The sequence below is a fragment of the Harpia harpyja genome, chromosome 15 (assembly GCF_026419915.1).
Source record: "Harpia harpyja isolate bHarHar1 chromosome 15, bHarHar1 primary haplotype, whole genome shotgun sequence".
Classification (NCBI taxonomy): domain Eukaryota; kingdom Metazoa; phylum Chordata; class Aves; order Accipitriformes; family Accipitridae; genus Harpia; species Harpia harpyja.
In genome coordinates, this window is record NC_068954.1 from 17,039,772 (window position 1) to 17,065,554 (window position 25,783).

At 39.1% G+C, this 25,783-nt stretch overlaps 1 protein-coding gene across 2 annotated transcripts in view; it reads right to left on the reverse strand.

Annotated features, from left to right (window-relative positions):
• Positions 1-24,970, reverse strand: part of TAF1B (TATA-box binding protein associated factor, RNA polymerase I subunit B) — a 51,546-nt gene extending 26,576 nt beyond the window's left edge. Inside the window, exons 1-8 of one of the 2 annotated variants that reach the window (XM_052809524.1) lie at positions 24,716-24,970; positions 23,667-23,765; positions 23,099-23,186; positions 21,153-21,250; positions 20,764-20,859; positions 20,010-20,142; positions 16,415-16,571; positions 9,722-9,821 (exon numbers count right to left, since the gene is read on the reverse strand). In XM_052809524.1, the coding sequence (XP_052665484.1) occupies positions 9,722-9,821; positions 16,415-16,571; positions 20,010-20,142; positions 20,764-20,859; positions 21,153-21,250; positions 23,099-23,186; positions 23,667-23,765; positions 24,716-24,952 (1,008 nt within the window). In that variant the 5' untranslated portion in view covers positions 24,953-24,970. The remainder of the gene's footprint in view (positions 1-9,721; positions 9,822-16,414; positions 16,572-20,009; positions 20,143-20,763; positions 20,860-21,152; positions 21,251-23,098; positions 23,187-23,666; positions 23,766-24,715) is intronic. The other variant, XM_052809525.1, reaches the window with a different exon arrangement.
• Positions 24,971-25,783: the final 813 nt, after the last annotated feature.

Sequence of the window (25,783 nt, forward strand, 5' to 3'; positions counted from 1 at the left end):
TACTATAATTAGGAGACTAAATCCACACCCACAACTACAGGAACAGGAGCACTTAAGAAATACTGTCAAGTTTATAAACTTTTATTCACGTACCCAAACTCTGTAATAAAGCAAATGCTAATCCTTCTGCTTTTAAGTTGATGAAATTATAGTACCATAAATAGCATCTCTGATATAAAACAATCACAAAGAATGAAATAACATTTGCTGTATACAAGCACTCAGCCACATTGCATCCAATTTAGGGTACGAATCAAGGAACGATACCAGCAAACCTGAGGGAGGCATTAGCCTGAAGAGCAGGTCAAACACCTGTACTTTTAGCAATGCTAAAAACAGTCATCATGAGATTTCAAAGGATCTTCAGTGGTCAATATTACAGCTTCATATAAGCTTAGAGTTTACTCAGAGTACCTGGCCCCTGGCTCTACGCTTGGAGAAAGGCAGGTATGAGCAGCGTGCTCTACAGCCATTCCTAAGTAACGTTGTCCTCACAGACATCATGCTCTTCCCTGAGCACCCCATGGTTTAAGTACAGACCTCACTCGTTCCGGTGTTGCAATAAAGTTCACTGCTCATTTATTTTATTGTGTGAGAAGATTCATTTTTTCTGTATTCGAAAGAATGATGAAAAAGTACTTCGGCTTTGTTCTCAGTATAAGGTGGGAAGAATTACCACTGTGCATGAAAGCAGCATGCAAACTCTATGAGCTTGCCCAGCCTTCCAGGAAAAGAGCTGAGCGTAGGCAAGAAGAGAGAAGCATCAATACTGTAGTAACAGTCCCTCTGCTAATCTCTGTCTATCCTTCTTCAGTATCTACATTTAACTTATCTAATGAAAATGCTCTCAGTTAGTGAGAGAGGTAGCTACTTTTCAAAGCCTCCCAAGGAAGATCCTATCTATCTAAGTTTAGGCACTTCAAACACAGTAAAATATTCTGTCAATTTGTACTATGCTCCTGACTGCAGGAAACAAAAAAAAAAAAATCAGAAGCAGCTCGAGGTATCTAACAAGAAAATGCAAAAAAGTGTTTCCATTGTGAATAAGCCGAGCAATACACTTCGATACAGAAGTGACAGTTTCCATGTGTTATTCAGTACTGTAAATTCAAAGAACTAGTTTTCAAGAAACCTGTAATACTGATGCTACTTCTGGTCAGAACATAGCCAAATTATTCAACCAATCCTAGCAGCATAAATTACATGAACACCCTCACACTTTATAGCAAGCTGGCAGACACGATTAGAAATTAATGAGGATTGAATGCCAAATTACTTCCAAAATTGAGCCATTAGCCTTGAAAGCTGAAGACTACAACCAAGTCCTAGTTTTGGTTGTATATACCAGGTAATTGTCAAAATATTGAGCAATCATCTTTTCTTAATCCATGAGAAACCCTCCAATTTTATTTTTTCCTCTAGGCTACTTGACAGCTCTTCTGCCCCCAACATTCACAGGGAAATCAAAATCAGAAGGCATCTTAAACCACTTAAACTTGTCAGCTAAATTTACAAAACAAAATGGCTTTTACTATGCTTGAACAATGCTGAATTGATTCAAATACATTTTTGTGGCACATCCCCATTTAATTTAAACCAGTTTTTACCAAACAACTGAGTTGTTAGATGGTCACAAGGCACAAAACGTCTATACAGCGCAAGTATTAATAACTGTACTCCAACTGTCATGTTGCCTGTAACGAAGAGAATCAGAAAGAGGGGCTAAATCTGAGGTTTGGTATCTTTAACCTTCCTGCCATAGTAAAACTCAGCAACATTTAGCCATATTGTAACATAAATTATTAACATTACATCATCATTTTGAACTTGGAAGACAAGTCCCGCACTGGGTAGTACTGCACCAGGATACAAGTCCCGACTTTAAATCTTGTTCTCAAGTAGGACAGTAAATGATACAAAAATGTGTAGCTCCTAGATATGAAAGCACATGCTTTAGTCCTAGCAGGTCACTACACTCCCAGACAGGTCTGTCATACCCCTCTTTTTATCGTGGGATAATGGGATAAAGGGAAAACCACAAATAAAAGATCCCCCTTTTGAAGCAGAGGGGAGATTTGACTGCATAGTGCTCAGGGACAATCTCCTGGATAAAAAGAGGCAAGAAACAGCACTATAGATATTCTGCAATGAAACAAGAGGTAAAGGCGACTTAGCCATAAGCAGCAGGGAAACTAAAAAAACAAAATCCAAAACCTTGAATTTCAATGCCACAGGTAAATGGGTAAGTCATGAAACAAATATGAAGAAAAAGCAAGATTGTTCTATAACTGAAAAAAAAAAAAAATACAAATCCACCTCGTTAAAATCATATGTAAGGAAGAGAAAAATTATGTCTGCAAAAAAGCAAACCAGTATCTGATAAAACTGAGTATTTTACAAAGGAGAGGCCCAGATAATTTACACACAAGAAGCTTCAAGGAAATAACTGAAGAGCTCTCTGAAACACAAATGTTGTTTTTTAAATAATCTTAAGAAATTCTAAACATCAAAGGACTCTCCAAATTAATATACAGTATTTAAAAAAATGTAAAAGGGGAAATTCAGGAACTCTGGAATGATTAGCCTGGCACAGATCCTGAACAAAATAATACAATGGTAATGGGAAAAATAGAAGCTAAATATATCCCATCAGTCAAGCAATCTTCATAAGGTCAGGAGAGGAGAGAGCCAACTGAAACTCCAGCTCCCACAAGGAGCTGCTCTGAAAAACCTTTTTCATTCTTTATGGGATAGCTAAAGGGGACCCAAATCAAAATTACCACAAAGTCTCACTAGAAGACTGTAACTCATAATTGTACTCAAAATTCAAGAGCTGCTCTGCTGGAAAGCAAAGCGTGCAGAACAAAGGAGCAAAACAGAAGCATCCTTGATAGCAGAGGAGTATCTTGACAAATTCATCTCAGAAATCGGATCTCTTGCATCCTCAGCAGAAGTGAGATTTGATCGAAGCTGACACAGAAAGATGGGTGGCAGAAGGATTAGTGGCAGAGAAATACAGATACAAAAGTGCTGCCAAGAATAAAATCAAGCAAAATTAAAAAAAAAAAAAAAAAGATTAAAGAAAGAAACGGAAGAGAAGAACAAAAAGAAAATACAAGCTATAGAATACTGTAAAAGAAGAAACCAAAGAATTGGAAAGTTTCCAGACAGCATAGAGAAGAATGATCTCCTCTCAATGTTTAAAGCAAGCCTTTCATTCGTAAATAAAAGAGGAAAGAAATTTAATAATCCAAGCTAGGGAGGGTGTGTGTGTGAACGTATGCGTGCAAGGTATATACTCCTCCAACTCAAATCAACTTAAATAAAATAAATCCAAAGCATCATACAGAATAAAACACTCTGCGCTGAAGTGGCACATTCTCAAAAGAGCTGAAGTTTTCCAGTCTACTTTATAAACACATTATGGTACCTACTTCAACACCTCTCACAGGCAAAGGAAAAGTAAGACCTTTAAGGAAAAGGATGAATTAGACCTTTTCTTAGGGCAGCAAATATTTCTTTTCAAACTCATCCTTTTCCCATCAAAGCCAACATCAGCTCATAATGGAGCATGAATTGAAATTCTTATTAAACTGAACACAATGGAGAGCTGCCCAGAGCTACTGGCCTAATCTGACACAGACAAAAATAGATATAATTTTAATGTAGAATGACAAGCTATTAAGCCTGAAAGAAAAAAGATAACAAGGAGAAGAAAGAAACAAGAAGCCTTTCAGTTAGGTGGGAGAAAGGGAAGAAAAACCTGACACATACTTTTGTGTTTCATGATTCTTCTCCTCTTGTCCACAACACTGATTTCTGACAAGCACAGTATATTGCTGCCACTTTACCAGGATGCATTCAAGAATTTTCCACAGGCAAAGGTAAGGAAGATTCTAACATCCCACTCAGCTGGAAGTTCAGAAAGCATTTCTGTATCATGCAAAAAACTGGAGTAACACTAGGAGTTATTTAAGAATCAAGACATCTAGGGATGGAAATAGGTAAATTATACAGAGCAGAATTCAAGCAGTGCTTCTGTTAATATGGCTAAGATGGAGGTAGGATATGTAAAAGAAAACAAAAAAATAACAATGTATACTAAGACAACCAAAAAGTAACCTGGATATTAATTTTCTCACATTGCAAGGTCAAAGCTCTCTAAGTAAGTACATTTCCTGTTACGGGCAGCAATATTCAGTGGACTATTAAAAAAAAAAAACCAACAACCACCAAATAAAACCCACAGAGGAAGACAGAAAGGAATAGAATTAAACCCTAAAACAAAAAAGGAAACATTTTTTAAATATAGATTCCTAGCCAGCAAGATATATCAACACTCTGTCAACACTGAAGCATTCAGTGGCCTTGTAAAAGACGGAAGGTTTCAGACAGACTTGGAATTGTGCAGCTACTTCCATCTAAGATTAAGAAAAAAAAAAAAAAAAGAAGAAAAAAAGAGAAAGGCTTGTATAGAGAAGCCATTCCGTGACCACACTCCAGGGCAGAAGTAGCAAGGATAATTCAGCAAATACCTGTTCCATTTGTCTTCGAGGGCATGTTGGTGGACAATTCTGAGCAGAATTCATCTAACACCCACCAAGCTCAACTTTCTCCTAGGCCCCCCACCCTGCCAAGAAAAAAAAGAGATTCTTAATAACTTTAGGAAGAAGAGTTATTTTGAAGTTGGAGGAGAGATTGAGAGAAGGGAATTTCGCCGAGGTCACACATTGGGCTCCTTGCCAAGTTCAGATACTTGTGCATCTAAAAAGATGACCATTCCCAAAGCTCTTCAGAACAACAGGATCTGAAAGATATTTATGAGACTACACCTATCCTGTTCCACACAGCACATACTCCAAAGTGACGTGTTTGTTATCTTCAATACTTTAGTAAATCATGTTGCCCAACAGCCATGGGAGTGACGTGCTTACCTATATATACATGTACATTTAAGTTCACTTGTGTGTGTGTGTGTTAAGAACTTGAGAACCAAAAACAAAAATTATTTTTGGACATTAAAAAAAAAAAAAATCAACCTACAATGCATTAAGGGTAAAATATGCCAAAAAGTAATAAGTTTTATAAAAAGTAATGAAAGCTAAAGGTAAACTTGAGACAGCAAAGCAGAACCAACTTTAAAGCACAAACAAAATAATTACATAAAAATCAGGTGTACAGTCCCGAGTCAAAAATGTAAGGAAAAGCAGATCTAAGGCAAGGACAAGTTGTTGCTACCTCAAGAGAAAAGGGATGCTTTAATCAATTTTGTATGAGGATAAAGATAAATCCCTAAAAGCAAAATAGAGGATGCGTATCTTCAGGATGTATCCCTACTTCAAGCAGAAATGGAAGAGGGAATTTGTGTGTAGCTCCACTGCAGGACAGATACTATCAATAAAAATAAAACAAGCTGAAAGCAAATTAGCCATGGAACTTTATATATACTACTACTAATTTACAAATTCATTTTAACTCCTACACTAGTGGGCTTTCAAAGAAATAGACATCCTGCACATTCAAAAGGAAACAAAGATGACTTCCACCTAAAAGAAAAGATGACTGCGCTCATCAAAGATGTATTGGCTACTGGCACAAGCCTCAAGATCAGCAGGGATTTACTGTAGTTACACAAATTGCAAATAGCAAGAAAAAAACCTTCATCTCCTGCATAGAACAAAACCCAAAACTTTAGTATCTTACTCTTTTTTGATGCATAAAAAAAGGTTTTAATCAGATCAATAAGAATACTTGTTTTAGAAAAAGGAGATTTTGCAGAGTAAGATGAAAACTTGCTTTTCTTCTCTTGTATTGGGAACTTAGAACTTCTGAACTAACAACTAAGCAGAAGCATCCTGCTACGGCTGCTGTTTGCCCTGTGAATCCTCTGATTGTGCATTTAGGTAAAACCCATTTACCAAAGGCTAACTGCTAACACACACATGACTAATAGAGGAAGGGATAAATAGAATGACTAATCAAGTGAAGGCTTAGAAAAGAGACTTGGAGTAATGGAAAGATAAACACATATGGAAGATAAACAACTCATTTTATGCAAAGATCTTTTATAAAGTACTTTTCTCCTTCATAAAATACTTGTGAGGTAGTACTTATCTCCAAATAGGACCTGACACATGTCTAACAGTTATCCATCATGATAAAGATGATACAGAGAGGTGGCAGCTACTTTTCTCTTTATTTATGAGGCAGTCATGCCCAGAGCTCCCAGACTTCTGGACACAGGTGTCCAGATACAACAACCTTTGTGGCAGATATTTTAAATAAAGTTCAGTTTTGGCAGAATGAAGAACTATGCCCTTCTTATTAGCTGTTCCATTACTAAAATATGAAGGGCTTATCTGCCACCTACACTGAAAATGTGAAATAGAATACAAGGCATACTATACCATTTGAATCATAGCATACTTGAGGTTGGAAGGGCCCTCTGGAGATCACAGAGTCCAACGCCTCTGCTCAAAGCAGGGTCAACTACACCAAGTTGCTCAGGATTGTGTCCAGTCAGGTTTTTTGCATCTCCAAAGATGCGGACTCCACAGTGGTTCAGGGCCACCTGTTCCAGCATTCAATCACTCTTACGGTAAAAAAAAATTATGTTTAAATGGAATTTCCTGTATTTCAGTTCATGCCCGTTGACTCCTGTCTTTCCACCGCACACCACCAAGAAGAGAGCCTGACTCTGTCCCCACTTCTTCCTGTCGGGTGTTCATACACATTACTGAAATCACCCCTCAGCCTTCTCTTCTCAGTGATAAAAATCCCAGTGCTCTCAGCCTCTCCTTGTATGACAGATGCTGCAATCAGCTCTAATTGCTAAACTGTATGCAGAACAGGGAAAATTTGTCAGTGATATGGACTCCATTCCTGTATTACACAGCACAGAGGTTCATCAGCTGGAAAGCCTGAGACTAGTCACATTCCTTGCATATGAAATGTTACTACTAAATGACAAGGCATAAAAAAAAAAAATTGTGCATGTACACATACACACATCACTACATAGAAGGAGAGAAAGTAGATGTGACTCACCTTGTAATAATTGTTGCATTTATTTTTTTTTAAAGCTATAACAACTTCAACCTTGTACAAATTCAGTATATTTTGGGTATCTGGGAAATTGTTACTGAAAAAAACCAAAACTTTAAGCCACTGAGAATATTTTTATATAAGATAAGCCTTATCCAGTTAGGCTTCCTCTGTACTTAACTAATAAAATGATACCTAGTATGACTTCAAATCCTTCAAGCTACTGTGACATAACTACTTCTTGATTCAAATTTGTGCTGCAAGGAATTATCACAGGACACAATTAAATGCACTAAACATCTGTTCAAAATAAAAAACAGACATATTGAATAGTCCTGTCAGTTATCAAGATTTTTTAACATGTTTGCAGCTTACGTTCACCAGACTTGAAGCACAACAAATAATGGCATTAGAGCATCTGACCTGCCTGGTTATTAACAGTCATAATCCCATAAAGGTTTTGAAGATAATTGTCTATAGAATATTATATACAGAACACCAAGGAGAAAAGAATGAAGGCTGTATTTTCAGGATGGAGTATTACACAATCTGACTTTCTGCTCCAGGACAATAACCTCATCTCGAATTTCTCAAAACTCAGATGTCAAAACTAGATACAGCAAGCTATTGGTAATCTCAGTGCTGCAATGAGCAGCAAGATCCGTTCTGAAACATAAGATGCAGGAAACAGCCAGTAAGGTTTTTGCAATTATCAGCCCAATGATGTAGCCAAAAATGTTAATACTAAATAAACCTGAGGATGCATTACTAAAGGAACACTGAAGGTAGAGTAGGGAGCAGATATTCCTAGAAAGAGGAAGCCACAATAATACTGGAGTGGATGGAAAACAAACTGTACAGTAAGCTTACAGAACTTTACCTATGTACCTCAATGACAACAAAGTTAAGAGATGACTTGATTAGTATGTATATCTACTTACACTTTGGAAGTGAGAGGTGCAGATGTCAGTATCGCAGACAAGCCAGATGGAAGTCAAAAATTACACAATTTCAGCTTTTAGATCTGCAATTTCCTGTAAACTAAATAGCAGACCACACTAGATAGACTCATCATAAGCAATATTAAGACAAAAAAATTGGATTTGGTTTTTTTTCCCCAGTTTGTAAAAAAAGGAAAATGCATATATGCTATATAAGTGTTTAAGACAGAGGGTGAAGTGGCTAGACTTCCTTATTTATACAAAAGTGGAACGAGATTATATCGACCAGCTTGTGGCTTTCAAATTGTTAAGTCCCGCTCCCACATCAGGACATGCTACAATCCATACTGGAAGTGTGCTTATGGAGGGACAGTAGAATAATCCAAACTGACAGCTCTGGGAGAAAATAAGCTAATAGGGACTGATGGAATCACCTTCAGGATTGGCATCAGATCATCCTGCATGCCAGGAACAGCTCTATCCCAAAAGAAAGCAGTAGGATCCTCCAAGGCCAACTGTCATCTCCTCTCTGCAAACCAGATCTCCCACTCTGAGGCATGGTACAAATTTCACAGCTGCAATTCATATGAGAATTTTACCTGTGCGATTTGTAGGATTGGAAGAGGGGGCATTATTTTATTTAGTCAGGCCAGAATAGAAGTTCTGTGTAACTATTTTTGAGAGACAAAAACAACTCCAAAAGATGGAGGCAAAGAAGGACAGAGACACTGAGAATTAAGAGAGTTAAAAAAAAAAAAAAAAAAAAGTTCACACACACATTTCAACCTAATGTATCTTTTCTATTAAGGAAAGATCTAAGGCCAAAAAAGAAATCAAGAGGTCTTGTATTAAATTTATCTCCTGATTTTAAAAGTTGAGGTCATAATTATTATTTATCCAGACAGGATAGCAGAAGTATAAAAAAAAAAAAAAGCTACAGATTAGCTTCTGAAGAACTCAGGTGCTGAATATAAGCTACATATTGGAGAACGGTAACATTACTTGCAACATCATTACTGAGGGCTTGGGCTACAAACACCTTACAGCAGACCAAACCCTCGCTTTTCCTGTGAGCAGAATTACTGCTATCTGCTCTTAAAAGCTAAGATTTTATTTGCATGCTTCAAAAATCCATTATAAACTTCTTTTTTGCAACAAAAACACCTGTGGGCAATCGTTACCACAATACATAATAACCTTAAATATGGGAAATTTACATTTTACTCAAGACTGTCCATCACTGTGCAGCTTCTAGAAGGGCCATAACCCCTTATGTAGATTTTAGGTTTGATATATTTCAACCAGTACAGCAAGAAACAGAACAAGAGATAGCATCTAAACCATATTCTATGAAAAGAATCTGGAATTACAAACAAATTCAAGAGATGTTTTAAATAAGCACCAAAAAGGATAATATATTGCCCTTAGACATGAGGCCAAATCCTATTTCTGAGTGTTCCAAGAACAGTTCTGAATACCTTTTTCTCCACAAGTACTTATTGATTTCGTTTTAACCTAGGTAATCAGCTTAATAAGACTGGTTAAAGATTAAAGCACTCCAAGTCACGGAGTGCACTGGTTTCTGCACAGGCTCCAATAACGCAAAACATGAACTCCACAATATAAGAATAGATTTAATCAACTTATTAGTACAGCTACCAAAAAAATTAAAAAGCCACGAGATTACTAGGTTTTGGTCGGGTTTTTTTAATCTTTCCCTTTATGAAAAAAATTACCTCTACACAAAAGATCTTAAGGTCAAGTCCACATAATTTCATCTTCTCTGGAAAATGCTGAAAAACATTCAAATATGGAATATGACCTTCAACAACAAACCTGCATAAAGAAAAACAAAGACCAAACCAAAATAGTATTTAGTATGTCAAATGCATATGTTTATTCTAAAATTAATATACAGATCAACTTCTGATTTGAAATAACATCAGTATTATACTGCCTAAGCAATTCTATCTGAAGTTACACAACCCTAAATGCTCCATAGGACAAAAACCAGTTCAATCATTTAACAGGCCTTTAAGTTCAAGCTCAGATATGACTGACAAATGATAATGTTATGGCAGTAAGCTTACAATCACCACACTTATATGGAGTTTGTTCTGCACATTCTTCAGCTACTGCATTTCTGAAACTGCTTTAAGCCTCCTTTGAATGGTATGGAATTTTTTTTTTAATTCTAAAGCTTTAAGTAAATTTTACTTTTAAAACACACACTTTCTGCAGGAGGAGTTTGAGTCAGGTAATGTGGTAGGGAGGAAAGTCACAGAATGATGAGCAGATACACAGAACTGAAACCCCATTAATTAAGTCTGTATTTTTTTTTTTAAAGTATTATTTGGGTATGAATAGAAATTATTTTGTATACTAATAAACAAAATATTTTTTTTTCTTTTATTTGCACCCAAATAAAGCATTTTTTGTTAAAAACTGGCTTTGGTAAGTGGTTGACAGCATTATTTGGGATTTTTCTTGACTTTTTCATATATATATATATATATACATATGGTGAGACTTAACAACAGATACCAATAAGAAGCCACCACCACACCAAACCCCTGCTCTTATCTAGCATCTTAGCTGACATTCACACCAGGCAAAGCAAGCACTGAACAAGCAGGGATCCTCACAAGGGAACAGACACTACTCTCATTCCAAATTAAAGCATATTAGTGGTCTCCCATAGGACTAAGCTAGAACTGCCTTCCTGTCTCCTCTTCTCCAAAACAATTTTGTTAGAGTACATTAAACTTGAATAAGCTAATATTTCAAATAGAGAAGACCCTGTTCTTTAAACAATATTAGAGATTTGAAAACAATTTTCTCTCCTGCCAGCTGTGTTATCTGCATAGTATCTTTCTGATCTTGCTACACAGATTAGTAACTTCTGGGTCTATGACTCTGCAAGTCCCTCCTGGGTTCCTACAGTGGTTGTAAGGCTGAGCTCTACATCTGCTCCCAATGCGGGCAGTACCTAAACACTTTGATCACTTAGTTGGATCCAATCCCACAAGCTGAAACACTGAGTTCCTCATAAAGCACAGCAATCTGCCACTTTCATTCAAAATGCGTCTGGAGGAAAGAAAAAAAAAGAACAAAACCAAGGCAGAACAATGTCTTCATAGACAGAGCAGCCACTGTTGAGGAGGATTCACCTCCCTCCTGAGCCTATGGCAATTCACAAGCTCATCTTCCCTCTCCCAGTCCAGTGCCCTAATCACCACTTGTTGCATGTTATGTAGTATATATCTGTTGAAGTTGACTAAAATTCTATTTAAAGGCTAGTTACTGCAAAGTTTACAGTTACATCCTAATTTTTTTAAAACATTAACTGAATTTTCAGTTTAATTAAAAAAAATTGAATTCAAACCGGGATTAAAATGATAAATGCATTTCTTAATCAAAACTCCCTCTCAGTTAGAATTAACCCATCATTTATAATGATTTCTGAAAAATAACAGCAATGTGAAAGAACACATTGCCCAACACTTTTTATTCTGAAGCTCTGCATATTAGTCTCTTAAATGAAGAGGTAAAAGTCGCTGCACAATCCTTTCTAATTAAATTGTGTGATGTACATTTTGCTAAGGAAATTTCAGTAGCTTTCCTCAACCAGTGTAAATAGTATTTCCCCACCCTGAGTAGAGATGTCCACTGGTCCACATGCACAGTGAGATTATCATCCAAACCCAGCACTAGTTGATTGTCCTTGCCATCCTGCCTGATCAGCTGAGCAGCTTGCACAACAGCTCCTTAGCTCATTTTAGTCAAGGTCAGCTGCACTAAATTGAAAAACTTAAACTTGAGGGATGGTTTCACAAAATGGATTGAGCCAACCTGAAAGCTCAACATAACTAGTCATCCTTCCCTCCTCCTGGTCTGGCTGTGTGCTCCTGCTGCTTATCATCCTCTTCCACAAACGTAACAGCAAAAGACTACCTGTTACCCTATTGCCAGAAAGAAGGGTTTCTTCTCCCATCATCTAACAAACTGAGGAGGCTCACAGATGGCTCCAACAAGTGCAAGAGTTGGCAGAGGGAAGGGGATGCATCACACAGGAGGAGAGAAGAAAGGGAAGCAAGACCTTCCTCTTTCAGCAAAAGTGACCCATTACTGGCTCAGCTGATGATAAGCTTTGGCTGACACATGTTAAGGCACAATCACACGATTAGCAGTCAGATCTGAAGAGCTGGTACCAAGACACCAAGAGCAGCAACCTCCTGAGCCAGCACAGCAGCAGCTGGAAGAGGACAAACAATCAGGACCTTCCTTCGGGTGTGGTGTAGTGCTGATTGCAGCCAAACCACCCTAACAGCTTGCTGCCTCTGAAATGGGAAATCCCACCCTCCCTTCAGTCCTCTGCCACACACTCCTCCCTGCTGACAAAAGCACTTGTGTGACTTCTCAGACAGAGGATTAGATTGAGAACTAGTCTTTTGTTTTCCAGGGTTTGATTTCAACCAGACAGATTTCCAGACTTGGCTGACTGCAGGAACACTATTGCCAGCACATGGCAGAAAGGGACTGTGGTGAAGCAAATTAACCTACACTAAAATGTCCAGTGAAGTTTTCTTTTGCAAAATTCGTTTCTTGCAGATCTATTTCTTTCAACTAATACACCATAAACTGGATGAATGCTAGTAACCAGGGCAAGAGAAAGGGCAGGAATGTTCATGCAGGACCACAGCAACAGAAACTTGGATCAGCTTAAACTGACGCTGGAACCACATCCTTACACTGCAAGAGACAAGCAATGTCCATCAAAATGGATTTATAAAAAAGAAAGGAAGTTTTCACTAACTTGGCTGTACCAAGTCAAAGCATTGCAACTGTTCAAAAAATAACGACACCTCTCCTAGCCTGAAATCACTATCTCCATACTAAAGAATGCTCTTCTCTCTCAGGTTAAGAGTTGTTTTTACATTTTAAAAATACATGAAACAGCGTAAATACCCTGTTATGAATACAATGTGCTAATGATTCAAGTTTTTAACAAGTTTTTAAGACTTACTCCAAAAGCCCAGATTTGGAATAGCACTTCAGAACAGTTTCTTCTGTCTGCTGTTCTTCCAAACCTTTCATTTAGCAGGCAGACGATCAAAACACTTCTAAGACTACATTGTATCAGTGAAGTGCTTTAAAACTTAACTGGCAGATACAGTACACAGTCCATGTTCTTTTAATTACAGCAGCAGGATGCATTAGTAAGGTCCAAGAATGAAAAAAATCCTAGGTCCTCTGCATACTACGAGCAAATGATGCATCTGTTAAAGCCACACAGTAATGCCACAAACTGATTACAAGTTTGGTCTTGCCAGCACAGCTAGGTATAACCTCATTTGAAAGGCATTAGTTCTCACAATGTCAGAGTCTAGCATCTTGAAACTTTTTCCACAAGCCCACAATTCTATTCATTATTTAGATAAATAATATACAGCGTATAGAGTTTTGTGAGATTATTCACAATGGAAAAGAATTCAATGTGTTGCATAGACTTGAGTAGAAGGTTGTTAAAAATGTTATATTTAAACCAAAATGTCCCTGTCAGAGGAGGTAATTGTAGTGTTTTTCTGCTAAGTATGTCAAGTAGCAAGGAGGAGTATATTTTTGGTGTAAATCCTTTAAAAGCTGGCAGATTGCCCTACCATGGTGCCTAAGCATGTATCATAAGGGAGGAGTGGTAGTCAGCTGACTTCAGGGTAGGGAGAAAACCAAACTGAGGAAAAAACAAGGCAGAACTTCAAGCACAACTGTAATTCAGCTGGTTTAAATAAAACAATTTGCCTATAAAGATTTAAAAGGTAATGCTGAATACTTAATGTTTTCTCTGCATAGTTTTCATCTCTGGTCTGTCACTATTTTGATCTGTGTATCTTAATGCATGCAAAAATGTGAACATTGTCTGATTTTTTTAAACTTAAATATTCAGAAGTTAGAAAACAAGTGTTTTATGGTAGTTCATGCAATTTAAAATTCTTTTCCCTTCTTCATCAAACTTGTGAAAGGCAAAGACCTTAAGCGTAGGGAGGGAAGCATGATAATGTAATTATGGCCTTATATAACTATCGTATCATGGTAAAACTTTGCAATACAAATGACATTCTTTTAAACATCGTTTTCTGCATTCAATTCAGTTCATATGTTCACTGCATTTAAAGTCACTGAATCATTCCGATTTATCCACTTTTAAAAGTATTAAAGCCATAAATTGTATCTAATTACATGATATCTTCTCATTCAAATAATCTTATTTCAATTAGTTTCTGATTATGCCTCTTCTGTGCTATATTTGGTACTTGATTTTTTTTTTCTCTCCTTTTCCAGCTTTTTTTACTGTTTTCATGTTTCCTCTAAATCCTTTCAAGCAAATGTGCGCAGCTCTTAAGGATCTCATTACGAAGGATGTTCTCCAGGTTCTGGATCATTTTCATGGATCTCTTCTGCAGTCCCCAATTTTTAAAGTGCCAAATACAACAATATACTATTAATATGCAAACAGCACAATTACCTTTCCTCTTAACAGCCGACTTTGACAGTTGGGTTTTTTTGTTGTTGTTGTTTGGTTGTCTTTTTTCAAACCACACCATCATACTAAGACAGGAACTTGTGAGGATGTATTTGCCTCGTATGACCCCATATGCTTTCCAGAGACAGTTTCCAAGATACAGTAACCAAAGAACAGATATTTAATTATTCAGTTTTCTCTCCAAACAGGATGGGCTAAACAATAATTCTTTACTGTGAACCATTTGCTCTGTCCCAGTAATCGTAATTTACTACTTGGATTTTTGCCATGTACAAACATTATCAGATAGGATTTATATATTTATCTTCTAATCATTGACAAAAATACAGAGTACACTACGGTAGTTCTGACTCCTACAGAATTTCCTTGGGAAGACAGTAGTCAGTAATAAATCTTGTTATTGAAAACTACTTTTGAGTTCTACTATTTCTTGATGTACTCAATAAATACTTCTGTATTGCAGGATGCTAGTTTTAAATCTGAATACGGTGGCATTTTGCTGAACATTTTGCAAGCATCATTTATGCAACAGCATATCTAGTCATGCAAATATGCAATGGTTTGTGCAATTCTAATCAATGAAGGCAACAGCCACCCCCTAAAGTTAAATCAAAGGGTTAAACATTGTTGTGCATAGAAATAAATTAGCTAGTATTAACTACTGCACTTTGAGACATACAAACCTCCCCTTTTTAAGAAGTACTTGAAAAAGAGCGTTCTTCAATACCCATCCTTCTCAGAAAGCTTGTACAAAGCTAGAAAAGTGCAGGTTGAAGTTGGCACTCCAGGGGAGAGAGGCCATGATGGAAGATCAGGCTCTGGGGTAAACTTCCTTTGCGTTCGTCACACTTTCAGCAGCAGTACTAGTTACACACACCACAGGTGAGGGATGATGTACTCATTGCCTTGCCTTTTAGCTTACAGGTTATATATTTGAAAAATATATTTGAAATCTACCATACTTTCTACAGTTTTTCCTTTATTTGGTCCGAGTTTTCAATTTGATTTTTCAATGTACTTGAGTCTTTCTGTTCCTTAAATTTTGGCAAAGTAACATTTTTTCATCATCTTTTTAGAAATACCCAATATTTCAATACTTGTTAAAAACGAGTATCAGTATACAAAAGGTCTTCCAAAGAAAATCTAAGAATTCCTGAATTTAAACTATTTGGGCCTGATTTAAAATATTTATTGCTAACAAGAAAAGTTGATGAATTGTTTTTCATTCCTTAAGTAAATAAGGAAAGTGTTCATAGCCGTGTTGTGGGGGGAGAAGGGAGCTGCATTGTCAGCAATAGTTTGACGGTCTCCATTTAGCATGAAACCTCATTATTAGAACATTTTATTTCTACTATATTAAAAGCTGTATTATTCTGAACTCTGATAATGACAGATACAAAGATACGAAGACAAAAAAGGACTTCCTATATTAATTTCTGTGCCCAACTCCATTGCGTGAAGCTACTTAGCTACCTTTCAGTTCACTATATACTGCTGGTATTGTTTGTATGACGACACTGACGTAAGTCCTGGAGAATGTTTACTCATTTAATTCTGGCATGCTGACAACAGCAAATACAGCAAAAGTGTGACCATACACACCTTCAGTGAATCTTAAGAAATTTTGAAGGAGAAGGATAAAAAGCTTCTTTAGCTCCAAAACCTTCTCCCTTACAGGTCTTTGAGATTCATTTCGATCAACAGAGGAGAACATTCTCCAAAAGCAGCTGCATGAATTTTTATGTCAAAGAAAAGATAAGACAACTAAATATAGAGTACTTCTCACTATTACTGAGCAAATTAGTAAGAGGGCAATAGTACAGGTCTAATTTTTAAAATATTTATTATTTATAAAAGCAACAAATATTTCACTAGAGACTATTCATACCTTAAGAGATCAGATAACGTCATTGGTTCTCTCAACCAGAGTAATGCCATGTAACAAAACGAAAGGGTCATTGGCATCGTCATCCTCAGTTTCTCCTTTTGGTTCTTCATTAAATACAAGCCACCATCTACCGATCCAGAGCACAGAGAGGTGCTTTCTTGGGTTTATGTTAAAAACAGAAAAGAAAAAAAATTAATTGAATTGATATACACACAATCCATAGTATACAGAAATCAAAATAAAGGAACCTACAAGGACCCTTGTTCAGCAACTAGCAATATTCTGAAATCATTACTTTGGTAGTTGGATAGTCTGTGTACTTTTCTACTAAACAGCTTAACTCTAATTTATTCATCTCCCACGATAGGAGAAGACCACCTGTTTCATAAACTGCTGCTTCACTTGACTAACACACCAGATCATATGAAGAGACAAAACTCCCTCTGGCATCCATCAAAGCAGACCTTTTGTTGGGAACTACAGTTAAACCTGGAGTTCTAGAAGGACAGTAACTCCTATAAAACATATAACTAACAGTACTTATGAGCTGGAAATACTATTTTCCATTCGAGGGATAAGGGAACAGTGGGGAAACAAGGGAAAATTTGATGTACTTAAATCAATGCCTCAGAGCTGGCGATTAAAACACAGAGTTTTAAATTTCAGAACAGTCAGGATTTTAACGAGAAAATTATTTACACTGCAGAAATTTTACTGAGGTTGTGTATCCATCTGCCATATAATCTCTAACTGTGGAAAAATAGGTATTCTTTTAAAAAACATATCTAAATTCAATGAAGAAAGAAACACCTTTAGAACAAAAATGTAGCAAATGGGGAAGAGGGCGAAAAGAAAAAAAAACACCAACCAACCAAACCTCCCTAAAACCACCCTGCTTCCTTACTGAAATGAATCACTAAAAACTAAGAGAAGCAGCAATGAGAAATTTAATTTAGTAGAGTGATTTATGAGTTAGGAACCTTTTCAGCAGTGAAACTTGCGAGTTCAGAAAAGGAGGAACCAAAAAAAGAAAAACCTCTCTTCCCTACTTCATGACCCAGGCAGGACAAATGAAAACGCATTTAAAGCACACCAGCACAAAATATCAGCATAGGTTCTATACAGACTTTCTCACTGTGTTTCCCCACAGACTGTTCACCTGTTCAGACAGGAACAGTGAGGGCTAGATCCACAGCTCCCCAGCTTGGAACTGCAGGACTATGGCAAGCAGCCCGCAAAAAACAGTTTAAAACTTCAGAGAGCTTGGCAGCTCCATGGTTACGCTGGCAGGTGATAGCCAAGCCTGCAAGGTGACAATGGTCAGCGGTAGAGGTCCAGCACCCGCTGACAGGCAGTATGAAGACAAACATTGCAGATACCGTGTTCCTGAGCCAGAACTGGTCTTTGATGCCACCTACCGACTCCTAAAACGGCGGCCAGTAGCACTATGGACACAGCCACAGGTTAAAAGAAGCGGCTCGAACATACACCTTGTCCAGCCTAAGACAAGGTCTGGATGAGAGCATCCTACAAGGTCTATCACGTATAGATGCTTGAGAGGACAAAAGCAGGAACATCAGTTAATCCTTTTAGTCAACAGTTTCACCTTTTACATGGATACTTGTGCTTAAAGGCAGCTTCACAACTGCAGCTTCATTATTAATTTCACATTCAACTCAATTTAAAATAATCCTCATTATATTTCTGGCCTTAATGATGGCACACTATTTCCTTTTATTTCTTCCAGCTTATGCAAGGCATGACAACACACAATTACATACATCTAATAATTTAAGAGTTTAATAGGCTTCTCTAGCAATATCTCAGTGCTATACTCAGTGGAATTTGCCATGAACCCTACACAAAAATAACAACAACAACAAAAAAGCTTGCCAGCTGGACAAGCCTCTTAGGAAAAAAAGGGTGTTGAGGTTTCCAGTCTGTAGCAATAACAGCTCAGTAAAAACAACACAGAAAAGGAAACCTATGAATCTTCACAAGAATTTATAGTTGACTACAACACTTTTAGTATTACTTGTGTTAAATTTAAATATACAAAACAATTTCTATGTTTGTTTGATTTCATCAAAACGTACTTTTAGTGTCACTGAACTCTTAATTCATTTCAAGTGCTTTTAGTGAAATCGGTATGACTAATTAAAACTGAAGTCAATCTTTGAAACAACAGACCAAGAACACATTAAATTATGGCCTATCTTAAAACTATCTAGCTGTTCTAGAACTCTAAGAAACATAACTATAAAAGGCACAAGTACCAAGGAAGAAAAGAGTTTCTCTAGACATCAAAAAGGGGAAGAAAACAGAATGGAATATTTTCACTAGAAATTTTTCACTCAACTATTTCCTCTTCGTATAACATATATTTGTGTAACACCCAAGATCTGCTATATGTACAAACACACAGTGACTCTTTACCTGAAAATTTAGTTATTTTAATATATAAGGATGAAAGGTACTTGCGTTATATTAAAAAAAATTTGTGTCACCATTTTTGCACCTTTTTCTCCTCTCTAATTCTGTTTGGATGTTTAAAAATTTCTTAATTTTTTTAATTGCTGCAGATGAAGTTTCTTGTTCTATTACCATTTCTGGACTTTATGAAATAAAGAGAAAAATATGAAAGAACAAGATGGCATTCTTCTGTGGGTAGACAGGCAATATCATAGAAGAACAGAAATGGGACATAAAGAGGATAGTACATAACAGGGGAAAAAGAAACACTGAAACAGACAAAGAAGGAAGAGGCAAGCAAATAATAAAGCAAAAGAGAAAAAACATCAGAAGTTTAAAACACAAGCAAAAGCTTTCAAATGTGTCTTGAAATGTATTTCCAATATCAGACACTGCAGCATTGTCTGGCATTACACTTGCCCAGTAGCACCAAACACTCCAATTTTCTATAACATTTTATTTAAAAATGTTTAGCATTCTGTAAATATTTTCAAGTTGATATTGTGAACTGAAAGGAGAAACTGATTGAATGCTAAAAGAAGATTTTTCATAGAAGAGGTTATAGGGAAAGTAGTAAAAAGAATGCAGAGACAAAAGATACAGAAGTACCAAAAATACTGTAAGGAAAAAGAATTAGAAAGCTAAATATATCTATGGGGTAGGGAAAAAAACCCAACACCCTCCCCCCCCAAACAAACTCATGTTTTTCAACATCAAATTCATGACTGACAGCTCTCTATTAGCTAAACAAGTGCTTATTCTCTTTAAAGCTGCCGTGTTTGTGAACATCTGGCTTTGCAGATATAATAGCAATTTTTTCCCACTCCCAACAGGAGGCATGGAGCAAACTCGCTATAAAATAGAACTTCCTCCTGCATTTCCCATTGTATTTCCAGGTCCTGTTCAACTTTCACCTCCTTGGGTGGGGTTTGGGGTAGTGGGGGGGAAGTCTTCTATTTCTGGTAGAATATAAAGTACTCTAGTGGCAAACAGGACTGAAAACTTTACACTTTCCAACCAGTACCACCAACTCATTGTACATGAATACACTTTATATATATTTATTTATATTAAAAAAACTATGCAAAAATGGTTTCCAGATAGTCCAGTTCATTGCTCCTACCTGAGACCTTGCTAGTTGATGAGGCAAAGCTGCAATCAGTCTGTAGATCCCCCTCACTTTCAGAGACAGACAACATGTGAAGAAGGCTAGGTCTCTCTAGTTCACTGTCCGCATCAGTACTGCTATCACATACCTGTTTTTTGTAAATAAGTCATTGTATTATCTACTGTTATTATCTATTGTTTCAATCCGAAGAAACCAAATACAGCATGAGAGATGCAAGATCAACAGTAAATGAAGTTTAAACCCAAACTGTTCACATTTTTACTTTCTCTATGAATCACCAGTACGTAAAGAAACCCTGCAAAAAAAGTATTTTTAAAGGATTTCTCAAGATAAAAAGACTTCTAGTGATGACATTACATTTCAATCTGCTACAATGACCAGAAAGTTGGCAATACATAGAATCAAAGCTTGATGAAATAAGTAACTTCAAGAGAGCCGGCAGGAAAGAATGGTAACTGATGATGCATTTTGTATTATAATTTCTGGTCTATCTACTGACTATCTATGCCAAGACAAAGCAATATTTTTAAAAAAGCAGTTTTCCGTATTCAGAGAAGTATTTGTCTCCCAAAATAGGAAAAAAAAAACCGTACAACAAAATGGACACGTGGAGCCCTGTTTAGAAGGCATCCTTCATACTGAAGTGACATTAATACAAGCTAGGTATGTAGCTTGAACAAAGGTGGTTTCTGTTGTTGCTTTTTAAAAAGATACCCAACATCTCATGGGATTTGAGCTTTTCACTTACTGATAATGCTTTGACAGTTTCCCCAGCTGGTCTGTTGCAATATGCCTGTTTGCTCTTCTGAAGGTAACACCTCCAAAAATTGCACAGAATTTCATCCTGATAAATACAAATGGATAGTGATTAGTACAAAGTTTACAAGGTCATTAATTGCTGAGAGAACAGAGCGCAATTTCTACCTCAGGAATCCGAATAATGTTCCAGCTCTAATTTTATTAACTGTGATTTATAAACTACATTTTAAACTTACCAGAGAAGCTAAGTTTGTTTTCATATTCTCAACGTTTTTAAAGAGGGCATTGTTCAATTCACTGTAAAAATCACGATCTTTTAAAATAACATCTCTTGTAATACACACAGTGCGTGTAGAACTCACACTGATATCTACGTACCTTCATTTGTCGACATACTCCTAATGCTTCTAAAGCTTCAGCTTGTTTCTTGAGTACAAGCTGAAAGCCTTCACAAACATACCATTCACAGCCTCCATCTAAGTGGGAAAAAAAAAGCATGGTTTTTTGTTTGTACTGTTTGGGGTTTTTTTTAACCTTATGCACACTTATTTCCACTTAATATTCTGTTCTCTTGGTATCAGGATAGAGACATGTCTCTCTATTCAATAATTTCAGATCCTAGAGCATAGACCAGGTACACAGAATACTCCATTTGTTCACAGTCTCAATCAAGAAGAAAAGCTACTGAGCAAGCACTGTTCTCCACACATTTCCCAATAATAATATATTTCACTATAACTTCTAGTGCAGCATTTGTAATCAAGTGGAGAGTTAAGTGACCAGTTTTAAAATAACTGAGAACCTGTCATTAAAAAAAGAAATACGATCATTTCTTTCCCATTCCCAGCACAGAAAACTGGAACACATTATGGTGGTGAGTCAGGCAAAAACCAACCAATATCACCACAGTCTTCACCATTGTCTCCCACAGAATCATACACATTCAAATGAAAGAAACTTTCTCAGTTACTTCAAGCTTCTAGCAAATCTCAGCACAACATGAATTTCATAAGGAGGGGGCCTGCTCTGATCTATTCACTATTCCCTCAGACTGGATTACATTTAATTTTCACCCTTACCTCTCTATATTTACAACTCCTTTTCTACAGGCTTCTGGTTTTAGAAATTTTCTCTGCATTTCTCAACTTCCTTTTCATTCCCTCCACACCTCTTGTTCATTATTTTTTGTTACATTCACACCTTGCATCTCACCATCTTAAAAGTTATCTGCCCAAAGCTTCTGCCCTGTGTTAATGATCTTGGCTTTAACTGTTAACCACAGATACAGCTTACTCCTATAAATGCACGAAAATAAGCTGCCATAGTATAATGTAACTGCACTCACGGGAGGGACTGGGTGAAGCTAAGAATTTCTTAAGAAGCCTGGGGGTTGGCTAATGACCCTCCTAACAGGAGAAATAGAAAGCATGAAGTGGTACACAGCTCAGACTTTAGGAACAATACAGGATAAAGACAAGTGGAGGTGGTAAGGTTGTTCCCCTTTTCACTCCTCCCTTCACTTCCACACAATTGTTCTTTTCAAAGAAATGTACTAATCCCACCGCAGTAGAGCAAAGATAGGTCAGCATATCAGAGACAAAAATAACCCCATGCTTCATTTAGCATTGTAATGCATTTTTGCTTTTTGGAAGTGGCCACAACAGTATAACATCTATCCAGCCATCACAGTATGCATACACAGCTCCGGCAGCAGCCTTACCATAATATCCTTATGGCATATATCATCATACATAATGACTACTATTCTTCTGAATCACGAAATTGAAAGTATAGAAGTGACTCTGGATGAAAGATGCAATATTGGTTTAGCTATTGTAACTGCGTGAAATCTCTTCCATGCAGGTTTGTGTGTAGGTTACATGGCCAAGTACCTGTAATGCAAGCCAGACTGACATTCTAAGAGCTGGACCACCGTCACATCTCACTTAAGAAGACAGACAACTTTTCTGGTTTTGTGATAGCCATCGCAAGGAAGGAACAAAGGGATCACCACATCTGAATACATGCCACCGGTATCTTCAGTCAGTATTGGCTTCCACAAATCAACATGGCAATAAGTTACATATAGCTCTGTTCAATCCCCCAAAACCCACCACCAGGCTCACAGAGGTCACCTGTGGCTCAGGAGTCACCGAAGGTGACCGCTGAAGGTTGTGACAGCATCTGGGGGCTGTATTTTGTTCCCATTCTTACAGTCTTTCCTAGCTATCTGCTTTTGGTCACCATCAAAGACATAATGGGCTAGGTGAACCCTGACTGAACAGCCACTCTTATGCAAAATACAGAGAGAAACTCATACATACCAGTTTTCTCCTGCTTTCTTAAAACTTTGGAGATTGTCTGGACTCTTGTATTAGAAATAAAATCAGTGTTTACAACTTCTCTAGTTCTCTGCAAAACAGGAATATATCTCAGCAAGAAAAAAAGCCAGGCCTAACTTGCACAGATTGCCCCATCATAAGACATAATGGAGGAACTTGTTCAAATTTCCTAAACTAAAGAGAGACAGAACATTCTGAACTTTTCATTCTGAAATTGCAAAAATAGAGAATTACTATCCTGGACATACAGGTCACATGCATCAGGGTTTGCCTACACTGGTACTGTACTAAAGTGCAGCAATGCCCAGGTAATACTTCTAAGGCATCTAGACAGCTACAGCAACACAGCATCTTAAGATGGTTCATTTTAAATTTTGTGATTTCGAGGAACATGAGTTTTAAACGGTGTCAAGTAAAGCATGAAAAAGGAAGAATCACAATACTGCCTTCAACTCCTAATGCCAAGGAGAAAAATCTAACATTTTCTTACTAAAAATACAAGCAGCAATCAAAAGAAACCTTTTCCAAGGCCTGTAGCTCAGCTTTTTACCTCAGTAACGTTGTGGCAAGATCTGCAATAAAATCTGCCTCCATCAGTGAGACCCCAGTTCACTTCTGAACACTGGGCACAGCGTTCATTAAAATCTCTCTAAAAGGAAAAAAAAAAACCAACACCACAAAACAACAGAGTTTCACATGTGTTCAGGTAAAACAAATGGCACTACTACTAGGCTACTGCAGAGCTTTTGAGATTATTCACAGAGGAGAATATTTATGCCCTTTATGTGAGCTCTGGGTGATAACAAGTAATCGTAGCATTTGCTATCAGTTGTAGATAACTGTGAACAAAAATTTTAGCTGGCAAGCATCAGCTCTTGTGTATGTGAACATTAGAACAAGGGGAATAATAATCCACACCTAGCGCACACATGACATGGCTTGAAAAAAAACACCCATCAGAAACGGAAGCAGAGACAAAAAGTAGAGAGCGGGAGATGAAAAGAAAAATACATTTCCAGAACTGCGGAGAGACACATGCAGTGGAAGAAAGCCTGCACAAGGCGGTGGAGAGACGTGCCGGGAGAAAGGGAGACTTCCCGGAGAAGCCGGAGGAGGAAGGAGAGAAGAGAGAAAGCAACAGATTAAAATGAAGCGTTTCTCAGAAGCACCCCACGCGAGCGTGCTGGGGCCGGGCAGCTCCCTTCGGGCCCGGGGGGGACGGCCAGCCGCCCGGCGGCACACCCGCGGCCCCTCACCGGCTCCCGCCGGGGACAACGCACCCGCTACCGCCGGCGGCCAAGCACCGACCCCGCGGCCGCCACGCCGAGGGCTGCGGGTCAGCGCCTCGCCCGCCGCCCCCGGGCCCCGGTCGTGCCCGGCGGGCGGGGCGGGGCCGGGCCGGGCCGGGCCGGGGCAGGCAGTGTCTCCGCTCTCCCGCCGGAGCCGCCGAGCGCCGCCGGACCCCCCCCCCCCCGCCCCGCTCTGCTCCGCTCCCCAGCCCACAGCCGCCGAACGCCCGGCGGGGAAGCGCCTCCCACGCGGCCGCGGCCGCCGCGCTCCGCCAGCTCCCTCCGGCCCAGCGAAACCAGCCGCCCCCACCGTTCCCCGCGCCGCGGAGCCGCCCGGGCCCCACCGTGGCCTCCTCGTCCATGCCGGCAGCCGCCCCGGGGCCCACACCATGGCAACCGCGCCGAGCGCCGGAACTGCGGGCCGGCCTGGAAACGGCAGCCCCGGCACTTGCGTTCCGCGCCCGCCGCGGGGCCGGGCACCTCCGGCCTGGCTGCCTCGGGCGGCCTCTCGGTTCATCAAGCCTGTCGCCGGCGGGGGGACCGCCATCTCCCGCCCGCTGCGGGCTCCCCGGGCTCCCGCCCCGTCCCGTCCCGTCTCGTCTCCCCTCCCCTCACCGGGGAGCTCTCGGCGGGGCGCCTGGAAGGCGCTGAGGGGCCTCTGCGCCCTGGCGCTGCTTGAGGTGGCGCCGGGGGCGGGGGGGGGGGTGCTGCGAGCTCGGCGCTAGGCCCATCGCAGTGGCCGAGGGGCCTGCACGGGCCCCGGGGGGAGAGCAGGGCACCCAGGGGACATGGGTGCTTCCCCTCAGAGGGGACGTTGGGTGTTTCGCTGAGGGGACATGGGTGCTTCCCCTCAGAGGGGACGTTGGGTGTTTCACTGAAGGGGCATGGGTGCTTCACCTCTGATGGGACGTTAGGTGTTTCACTGAGGGGACATGGGTGCTTCCCCTCAGAGGGGACGTTGGGTGTTTCGCTGAAGGGGCATGGGTGCTTCACCTCAGAGGGGACATGGGGCTCTTGCCCACTGCAGCATCCCCGGGACCGGAGGGGACACATGCCCCTCCAGCCCCAGCCCACCGCTATGCCTCTGCGCTGAGCTCCTGCGTCCTGGCCCTCGCATCGCCCTGGCTGGCTACACATGGCGGGTGACTGCTGAGGCTGTGCAGAAGCTGTGGGAAGGGGGACTGCTGCTGCTTGTACAAAAGGAGGCCACAAGAACTCATTTAACTGTGTAAAGTGCTTGGAGATCCTTGAATGAGGGAAACCATGATTTGAAATTCGCTTTCAATTAAAAAAAAAAACCCAAACCTCCAGATCTTGATGTAGGTCTCTAATTTCTTGCACGCTAATAATAATATTTAAAGATGTCTAAACACTGAGA